General features: G+C 42.4%; 1 protein-coding gene across 1 annotated transcript; it reads left to right on the top strand.

Annotated features, from left to right (window-relative positions):
- Positions 1-37: 37 nt before the first annotated feature.
- On the top strand, positions 38-10,100 carry LOC120512859 (pollen-specific leucine-rich repeat extensin-like protein 1). Its single transcript, XM_039731620.1, has 5 exons — positions 38-296; positions 6,404-6,612; positions 7,665-7,701; positions 8,391-9,050; positions 9,866-10,100. The coding sequence occupies exons 1-5, from the start codon at positions 164-166 to the stop codon at positions 10,072-10,074; spliced, it is 1,248 nt and encodes a 415-aa protein (XP_039587554.1). The 5' UTR covers positions 38-163; the 3' UTR covers positions 10,075-10,100.
- Positions 10,101-10,622: the final 522 nt, after the last annotated feature.

Raw genomic sequence — 10,622 nt, 5'->3', positions numbered from 1 at the left:
TGGGATTTCTGGGCTGGATTTTTGGGATTCCTGGGGTGGATTTTTGGGAATTCCGGGCAGATTTTGACGGGGATTTTTGTTCTGGACTTTCGTGATTTTCGGGGCGGATTTTTGGGTCGGATTTCCCTGATTTCGGGTGTGTCTCTCCTCCCCAGGCGGGGCGATGTCGCGCGGGTACTTCCAGCACGGGGGGGTGACCTTCCCGGGGCTCCTTTACTCCCCCCGCGGCCTCGAGGCCGCCCGCGACTTCCCCGTGGAGGACGACGACGTCTTCAACGTCACCTACCAGAAATCCGGTCGGGTTTGGGGCAAAAAACGGCCGTTTCGGGAAAATTCCAGAAATCAACAGGAAATTCTGGGATTTGGGGGGGAAATCCCTGGATTTCGGGAGGAAAATCTGAAATTTTGGGAGGAAAATCTGAATTTTGGGGATGAAAATCTGAATTTTGGGAGAAAAAATACAGAATTGGGGGAGGAAATCTGAAATTTGGGAGAAAAAATACAGAATTGGGGGAGGAAATCGGAAATTTGGGGAAGAAAATCTGAATTTTGGGGAGGAAAATTTGAATTTTGGGAGAAAAATATGGAATTTTGAGGAGGAAAATCTGAAATTTGGGGAGGAAAATCTGAATTTTGGGAGGAAAATCCAGAATTTTGGGAGAAAAATATGGAATTTGGGGGAGGAAAATCCAAATTTGAGGGAGAAATTTGGGGATTTTTAGGGAAGAAAATCCAGAATTTTGGGAGAAAAATACGGAATTGGGGGAGAAAATCTGAAATTTGGGGAGGAAAATCTGAATTTTGGGAGAAAAAATACAGAATTTGGAGAGGAAAAGCTGAATTTTGGGAGAAAAAATACAGAATTGGGGGAGGAAATCGGAAATTTGGGGAAGAAAATCTGAATTTTGGGGAGGAAAATTTGAATTTTGGGAGAACAAAAATCAACAGGAAATTCTGGGATTTGGGGGGGAAATCCCTGGATTTCGGGAGGAAAATCCAGAGTTTGGGGAGGAAAATCTGAATTTTGGGAGGAAAATCCAGAATTTTGGGAGAAAAATACGGAATTTGGGGGAGGAAAATCCAAATTTGAGGGAGAAATTTGGGGATTTTTAGGGAAGAAAATCCAGAATTTTGGGAGAAAAATATGGAATTTGGGGGAGGAAAATCCAAATTTGAGGGAGAAATTTGGGGATTTTTAGGGAAGAAAATCCAGAATTTTGGGAGAAAAATATGGAATTTGGGGGAGGAAAATCCAAATTTGAGGGAGAAATTTGGGGATTTTTAGGGAAGAAAATCCAGAATTTTGGGAGAAAAATATGGAATTTGGGGGAGGAAAATCCAAATTTGAGGGAGAAATTTGGGGATTTTTAGGGAAGAAAATCCAGAATTTTGGGAGAAAAATATGGAATTTGGGGGAGGAAAATCCAAATTTGAGGGAGAAATTTGGGGATTTTTAGGGAAGAAAATCCAGAATTTTGGGAGAAAAATACGGAATTGGGGGAGAAAATCTGAAATTTTGGGAGGAAAATCTGATGGGAGGAAAATCCAGAATTTTGGGAGAAAAATATGGAATTTGGGGGAGGAAAATCCAAATTTGAGGGAGAAATTTGGGGGTTTTTAGGGAGGAAAATCCAGAATTTTGGGAGAAAAAATACAGAATTGGGGGAGGAAATCTGAAATTTGGGGAGGAAAATCTGAATTTTGGGAGGAAAATCTGAATTTTGGGGAGGAAAATCTGAATTTTGGGAGAAAAAATACAGAATTTGGGGGTGAAAATTTGAATTTTGGCAGAAAAATATGGAATTTGGGGAGGAAAATCTGAATTTTGGGAGAAAAAATACAGAATTTGGGGGTGAAAATTTGAATTTTGGGAGAAAAATCCAGAATTTGAGGAGGAAAATCTGAATTTTGGGGGAAATTCTGGAATTTTGAGGAGGAAAATCCAGAATTTGGGGAGGAAAATAAAAAAAATGAATGGGAGTTCCTGAGCCTGATCCGCGAGGGCGGGGACCCAAAAAAATCACCAAAAAATCCCCAAAAATCCACAAAAAATCCCAAACAATCACTAAAAAATCAGGAAAAAATTGGAAAAAAGCCCAAAAAAGCTCCAAAATGACCCAAATTTTCCCAAAATTTCATTTTTTAGGAACAGTCTGGATGTTGGAGATCCTGAGCCTGATCCGCGAGGGCGGGGACCCAAAAAAATCACCAAAAAATCCCCAAAAATCCCCTAAAAATCCCAAAAAATCACTAAAAAATCAGGAAAAAATCGGAAAAAAAACCCCAAAATGACCCAAATTTTCCCAAATTTTTGATTTTTTTAGGGACGGTGTGGATGCTGGAGATCCTGAGCCTGATCCGTGAGGGCGGGGACCCCTCGTGGTGCCGCTCGGTGCCCAACTGGGCAAAAGAGCAAAAAATCCCAAAAAAACAGTAAATAAAGTCAAAAGAAAAGGCAAAAAAACCTAAAAATGACCCAAAATGTCCCAAAATTTTGGGGTTTTTTAGGAACTTTGTGGATGCTGGAAATCCTGAGTCTGATCAGACCCAAAAAAACCCCTAAAAAACCTAAAAAAATCACCACAAATCACCAAAAAATCCAAAAAAAATCAGAAAAAAATCGGGAAAAAAGCCCAAAAAAACCCCCAAAATGACCCAAATTTTCCCAAAATTTCGTTTTTTAGGGACGGTGTGGATGCTGGAGATCCTGAGCCTGATCCGCGAGGGCGGGGACCCCTCGTGGTGCCGCTCGGTGCCCAACTGGGCAAAAGAGCAAAAAATCCCAAAAAATCCCCCAAAAAATCAGAAAAAAACCTCAAAAATCACCCAAAATATCCCAAAATTTTGGGGTTTTTTAAGAACTTTGTGGATGCTGGAAATCCTGAGTCTGATCAGACCCAAAAAAACCCCTAAAAAACCTAAAAAAATCACCACAAATCACCAAAAAATCCAAAAAAAATCAGAAAAAAATCGGGAAAAAAGCCCAAAAAAACCCCCAAAATGACCCAAATTTTCCCAAAATTTCGTTTTTTAGGGACGGTGTGGATGCTGGAGATCCTGAGCCTGATCCGTGAGGGCGGGGACCCCTCGTGGTGCCGCTCGGTGCCCAACTGGGCAAAAGAGCAAAAAATCCCAAAAAAACAGTAAATAAAGTCAAAAGAAAAGGCAAAAAAACCTAAAAATGACCCAAAATGTCCCAAAATTTTGGGGTTTTTTAGGAACTTTGTGGATGCTGGAAATCCTGAGTCTTATCAGACCCAAAAAACCCCAATAAAACCTCAAAAAATCACCAAAAAATCCTAAAAAATCACTAAAAAATCAGGAAAAAATCGGGAAAAAAGCCCAAAAACCCCAAAAATGACCCAAATTTTCCCAAATTTTCGATTTTTAGGGACCGTGTGGATGCTGGAGATGCTGAGCCTGATCTGCGAGGGCGGGGACCCAAAAAAATCACCAAAAAATCCCCAAAAATCCCCAAAAAATCACAAAAAATCACTAAAAAATCAGGAAAAAATCGGAAAAAAAACCCAAAAACCCCAAAAATGACCCAAATTTTCCCAAATTTTCGATTTTTAGGGACCGTGTGGATGCTGGAGATGCTGAGCCTGATCTGCGAGGGCGGGGACCCAAAAAAATCACCAAAAAATCCCCAAAAATCCCCAAAAAATCACAAAAAATCACTAAAAAATCAGGAAAAAATCGGAAAAAAAACCCAAAAACCCCAAAAATGACCCAAATTTTCCCAAATTTTCGATTTTTAGGGACCGTGTGGATGCTGGAGATGCTGAGCCTGATCTGCGAGGGCGGGGACCCAAAAAAATCACCAAAAAATCCCCAAAAATCCCCAAAAAATCACAAAAAATCACTAAAAAATCAGGAAAAAATCGGGAAAAAAGCCCCAAAATGACCCAAATTTTCCCAAAATGTCATTTTTTAGGCACGGTGTGGATGCTGGAGATCCTGAGCCTGATCCGCGAGGGCGGGGACCCCTCGTGGTGCCGCTCGGTGCCCAACTGGGAGCGGGGCCCGTGGCTGGAGACGCTGCTGGGGCTGCGGCGGGCGCGCGCCAACGCCCGGCCCCGCATCATCAGCTCCCACCTGCCCCTGCACCTCTTCCCCCGCGGCTTCTTCCGATCCAAGGCCAAGGTTTGGGGGGAAAAAAGGGGGGTTTTGGGAAAAAAAATGGGGATTTTTGGTGAAAAAATGGAGTTTTTATGTGAAAAAATGGGGATTTTATGGCGAAAAATGCGATTTTTACGGTTAAAAAATGGCATTTTTCTGTCCATAAATTGGGGGCTTTTAGGTAAAAATAGTGGGGTTTTAGAAGGACAGAAATGGGAAATTGGGGTTTGGAGGGGAAAAAATGGGGATTTTTGGTGAAAAAATGGCGTTTTTATGTGAAAAAATGGGGATTTTATGGCGAAAAATGCGATTTTTACGGTTAAAAAATGGCATTTTTCTGTCCATAAATTGGGGGCTTTTAGGTAAAAATAGTGGGGTTTTAGAAGGACAGAAATGGGAAATTGGGGTTTGGAGGGGAAAAAATGGGGGATTTTTGGTGAAAAAATGGGGATTTTAGGGTAAAAAATGGGGATTTTAGAGGGGAAAAAGGGGGTTTTTATGGGGGAAAAATGGGGGTTTTTTAGTTAAAAAAATGGGGATTTTTGGGGAAAAAATTGGAGTTTTAGAGGGACAGAAATGGGAAATTGGGGTTTGGAGGAAAAAAAATGGGGATTTTTGGTGAAAAAATGAGCTTTTTAGGTGAAAAAATGCAGTTTTTAGGGCAAAAAATGCGGTTTTTATGCTAAAAAAAAAGAGATTTTTCTGTCCAAAAATTGAGGGTTCTAGCTTAAAAAATTGGAGTTTTAGAGGGACAGAAATGGGAAATTGGGGTTTGGAGGGAAAAAAATGGCGATTTTTGGTGAAAAAATGGAGTTTTTATGTGAAAAAATGGGGGTTTTAGGGCGAAAAATGCGGTTTTTATGCTAAAAAAAAGAGATTTTTCTGTCCAAAAATTGAGGGTTCTAGCTTAAAAAATTGGAGTTTTAGAGGGACAGAAATGGGAAATTGGGGTTCGGAGAAAAAAAAATGGTGATTTTTGGTGAAAAAACGAGGATTTTAGGGCAAAAAATGTGATTGTTATGGGGGAAAAATGGGATTTTTAATGGTAAAAAATGGGAATTTTTTTGGTGAAAAAATGGGGATTTTGGGGTAAAAAATTGGAGTTTTAGAGGGACAGAAATGGGAAGTTGGGGTTTGGAGGGAAAAAAATGGCGATTTTTGGTGAAAAAATGGAGTTTTTATGTGAAAAAATGGGGGTTTTAGGGCGAAAAATGCGGAAAATCTGAAATTTGGGGAGGAAAATCTGAATTTTGGGAGGAAAATCCAGAATTTTGGGAGAAAAATACGGAATTGGGGGAGAAAATCTGAAATTTGGGGAGGAAAATCTGAAATTTGGGGATGAAAATCTGAATTTTGGGAGAAAAAATACAGAATTTGGGGGTGAAAATTTGAATTTTGGCAGAAAAATATGGAATTTGGGGAGGAAAATCTGAATTTTGGGAGAAAAAATACAGAATTTGGGGGTGAAAATTTGAATTTTGGCAGAAAAATATGGAATTTGGGGAGGAAAATCTGAATTTTGGGGGAAATTCTGGAATTTGGGGAGAAAATCCAGAATTTGGGGAGGAAAATAAAAAAAATGAATGGGAGATCCTGAGCCTGATCCGCGAGGGCGGGGACCCAAAAAAATCACCAAAAAATCCCCAAAAATCCCCTAAAAATCCCAAAAAATCACTAAAAAATCAGGAAAAAATCGGAAAAAAAACCCCAAAATGACCCAAATTTTCCCAAATTTTTGATTTTTTTAGGGACGGTGTGGATGCTGGAGATCCTGAGCCTGATCCGTGAGGGCGGGGACCCCTCGTGGTGCCGCTCGGTGCCCAACTGGGCAAAAGAGCAAAAAATCCCAAAAAAACAGTAAATAAAGTCAAAAGAAAAGGCAAAAAAACCTAAAAATGACCCAAAATGTCCCAAAATTTTGGGGTTTTTTAGGAACTTTGTGGATGCTGGAAATCCTGAGTCTTATCAGACCCAAAAAACCCCAATAAAACCTCAAAAAATCACCAAAAAATCCTAAAAAATCACTAAAAAATCAGGAAAAAATCGGAAAAAAAACCCAAAAACCCCAAAAATGACCCAAATTTTCCCAAATTTTCGATTTTTAGGGACCGTGTGGATGCTGGAGATGCTGAGCCTGATCTGCGAGGGCGGGGACCCAAAAAAATCACCAAAAAATCCCCAAAAATCCCCAAAAAATCACAAAAAATCACTAAAAAATCAGGAAAAAATCGGGAAAAAAGCCCCAAAATGACCCAAATTTTCCCAAAATGTCATTTTTTAGGCACGGTGTGGATGCTGGAGATCCTGAGCCTGATCCGCCAGGGCGGGGACCCCTCGTGGTGCCGCTCGGTGCCCAACTGGGAGCGGGGCCCGTGGCTGGAGACGCTGCTGGGGCTGCGGCGGGCGCGCGCCAACGCCCGGCCCCGCATCATCAGCTCCCACCTGCCCCTGCACCTCTTCCCCCGCGGCTGCTTCCGATCCAAGGCCAAGGTTTGGGGGGAAAAAATGGGGATTTTTGGTGAAAAAATGGCGTTTTTATGTGAAAAAATGGGGATTTTATGGCGAAAAATGCGATTTTTACGGTTAAAAAATGGCATTTTTCTGTCCATAAATTGGGGTTTTTTAGGTAAAAAGAGTGGGGTTTTAGAAGGACAGAAATGGGAAATTGGGGTTTGGAGGAAAAAAAAATGGGGATTTTTGGTGAAAAAATGGGGATTTTAGGGTAAAAAATGGGGATTTTAGAGGGGAAAAAGGGGGTTTTTATGGGGGAAAAATGGGGGTTTTTTAGTTAAAAAAATGGGGATTTTTGGGGAAAAAATTGGAGTTTTAGAGGGACAGAAATGGGAAATTGGGGTTTGGAGGAAAAAAAAATGGGGATTTTTGGTGAAAAAATGGGGATTTTATGTGAAAAAATGGGGATTTTATGGCGAAAAATGCGGTTTTTATGGGGGAAAAATGGGGGTTTTTTAGTTAAAAAAATGGGGATTTTTGGGGAAAAAATTGGAGTTTTAGAGGGACAGAAATGGGAAATTGGGGTTTGGAGGAAAAAAAATGGTGATTTTTGGTGAAAAAATGGGGATTTTATGTTAAAAAATGGGGATTTTATGGCGAAAAATGCGGTTTTTATGGGGGAAAAATGGGGGTTTTTTAGTTAAAAAATGGGGATTTTTGGGGAAAAAATTGGAGTTTTAGAGGGACAGAAATGGGAAGTTGGGGTTTGGAGAAAAAAAAATGGTGATTTTTGGTGAAAAAATGAGGATTTTATGTTAAAAAATGGGGGGTTTATGGTAAAAAATGTGATTTTTATGGGGGAAAAATGGGGGTTTTTTGGTAAAAAAAGGGGATTTTTTTGGGTAAAAAATTGGAGTTTTAGAGGGACAGAAATGGGAAATTGGGGTTTGGAGGGAAAAAAATGGGGATTTTTGGTGAAAAAATGAGGATTTTAGGGCAAAAAATGTGATTTTCATGGCAAAAAAATGGGATTTTTATGGTAAAAAATGGGATTTTTTTTGTGTGAAAAAATGGGGATTTTTGGGGAAAAGATTGGGGGTTTAGAAGGAGAGAAATGGGAAATTGGGGGTTGGAGGAAAAAAATGGGGATTTTTGGTGAAAAGATGGGGATTTTAGGGTAAAAAGTGGGGATTTTAGAGGGGAAAAATTGAGGCTTTATGGGAGAAAAAATGGGATTTTTAAGGGGAAAAATGGGGGTTTTTGGGGAGAAAATTGGGGGATTTAAAGGGAAAAGTGGGAAATTGGGGATTTTGGGGGAAAATAATGGGAATTTGGGGAGAAAAATGGGGATTTTTGGTGAAAAAAAGGGGATTTTAGGATAAAAAATGGGGATTTTAGAGGGGAAAAGGGGTTTTTATGGGGGAAGAATGGGAATTTTTTTGGCGAAAAAATTGGGATTTTGGGGGAAAAAATTGGGGTTTTAGAGGGGAAAATGGAGCTCTTGAGGGAGGAAAAGAAGGAGGTTTTTTGGGGGGAAAAATGAGGTTTTTTTTTCCCCCATTTTTCCCCTTTTCTTCCCATTTTTCCCCTTTTTTTCCCATTTTCTCCCCCTTTATCCCCCATTTCCCCCCTTTTTTTCTCATTTTTTCCTCTTTTTTCCCATTTTCCCCTTTTTTTCCCATTGTTCCCCCCATTTTTCCCATTTCCCCCCCTTTTTTTCCCATTTCCTCCCCATTTCCCCCCATTTTTCCCCTTTTTTCCCCATTTTTTCCCCATTTTTCCCCATTTTTGCCCATTTTCCCCCCGTTTTCCCCCAGGAATTTCGGGGGACTGGCGCAACCACCTGAGCCCGGAGCAGAGCCAGCGCTTCGACCGCGTCTACCGCGAGCGCATGGAGGGCCTGGGGGTCTCCTTCCCCTGGGACCCCCCGGAATCCCCCCCAAAATCCGGGGAGCCCCCCCAAAAACCGGGGGAACCCCAAAAACCGGGGGAAACAGCCCAAAAAACCAGCCAGGATACCCCAAAAGAGGAGGAAATAACCCAAAAAGTCCCTCAGGAATCCCAAAAAGAGGGGGAAATGCCCCAAAAAAATATCCAAGATACTCCAAAAGAGAGGGAAATACCCCAAAAAATCCCTCAGGAATCCCAAAAAGAGGGCGAAATGCCCCAAAAAAACAACCAGGATACCCCAAAAGAGGGGGAAACAACCGAAAAAACCACCCAGGATACCCCAAAAGAAGGGGAAATAGCCCAAAAAAATATCCAAGATACTCCAAAAGAGAGGGAAATACCCCAAAAAATCCCTCAGGAATCCCAAAAAGAGGGCGAAATGCCCCAAAAAAACAACCAGGATACCCCAAAAGAGGGGGAAACAACCGAAAAAACCACCCAGGATACCCCAAAAGAAGGGGAAATAGCCCAAAAAAATATCCAAGATACTCCAAATGAGGGGGAAATACCCCAAAAAAATGCTCGAGATACTCTTTTCCCCATTTTTGCCCATTTTCCCCCCGTTTTCCCCCAGGAATTTCGGGGGACTGGCGCAACCACCTGAGCCCGGAGCAGAGCCAGGATCTCGACCGCGTCTACCGCGAGCGCATGGAGGGCCTGGGGGTCTCCTTCCCCTGGGACCCCCCGGAATCCCCCCCAAAATCCGGGGAGCCCCCCCAAAAACCGGGGGAAACAGCCCAAAAAACCAGCCAGGATACCCCAAAAGAGGAGGAAATAACCCAAAAAGTCCCTCAGGAATCCCAAAAAGAGGGGGAAATGCCCCAAAAAAATATCCAAGATACTCCAAAAGAGAGGGAAATACCCCCAAAAATCCCTCAGGAATCCCAAAAAGAGGGCGAAATGCCCCAAAAAAACATCCAGGATACCCCAAAAGAGGGGGAAATAACCCAAAAAACCACCCAGGATACCCCAAAAGAAGGGGAAATAGCCCAAAAAAATATCCAAGATACCCCAAAAGAGGGGGAAATACCCCAAAAAAACACCCAGGATACCCCAAAAGAGGGGGAAATACCCCAAAAAACCACCCAGGATACCCCAAAAGAAGGGGAAATAGCCCAAAAAAATATCCAAGATACTCCAAAAGAGAGGGAAATACCCCCAAAAATCCCTCAGGAATCCCAAAAAGAGGGCGAAATGCCCCAAAAAAACATCCAGGATACCCCAAAAGAGGGGGAAATACCCCAAAAAACCACCCAGGATACCCCAAAAGAAGGGGAAATAGCCCAAAAAAATATCCAAGATACTCCAAATGAGGGGGAAATACCCCAAAAAAATGCTCGAGATACTCCAAAAGAGGGGGAAACTCCCCAAAAAATCCCTCAAGAATCCCAAAAAGTGGAGGAAATCCCCAAAAAGCCTCCTCAGGATGCCCCAAAAAACTCTCAGGATACCCCAAAAGAGGGGGAAAATCCCCCAAAAAATCCTCAGGACCCCCAAAAAGAGGGAGAAACCCCCCAAAAAACCACCCAGGACCCCCCCAAAACCCCTTAGGATCCCCAAAAAGAGGGGGAAACGCCCCAAAAATCACTCAGGACCCCCAAAAAGAGGGGGAAACACCCCAAAAAACCACTCAAGATGCCCCAAAAACCTCTCAGGACCCCCCAAAAATCCCAAAGGAATCCCAAAAAGAGGGAGAAACCCCCCAAAAAACCACCCAGGACCCCCCCAAAACCCCTTAGGATCCCCAAAAAGAGGGGGAAACGCCCCAAAAATCACTCAGGACCCCCAAAAAGAGGGGGAAACACCCCAAAAAACCACTCAAGATGCCCCAAAAACCTCTCAGGACCCCCCAAAAATCCCAAAGGAATCCCAAAAAGAGGGAGAAACCCCCCAAAAAACCACCCAGGACCCCCCCAAAACCCCTTAGGATCCCCAAAAAGAGGGGGAAACGCCCCAAAAATCACTCAGGACCCCCAAAAAGAGGGGGAAACACCAAAAAAACCCCCTCAGGATACCCCAAAAACATCTCAGGACCCCCCAAAACCCCCCTGAGACCCTCCCCAAACCCCTCAGGACCCCTCCCCAATTTGGGGGTCCCC

The sequence above is a fragment of the Passer montanus genome, unplaced genomic scaffold (genome assembly GCF_014805655.1).
Source record: "Passer montanus isolate IOZ18808 unplaced genomic scaffold, ASM1480565v1 scaffold793, whole genome shotgun sequence".
NCBI lineage: Eukaryota > Metazoa > Chordata > Aves > Passeriformes > Passeridae > Passer > Passer montanus.
This window is presented reverse-complemented; position numbering and strand designations above follow the sequence as displayed.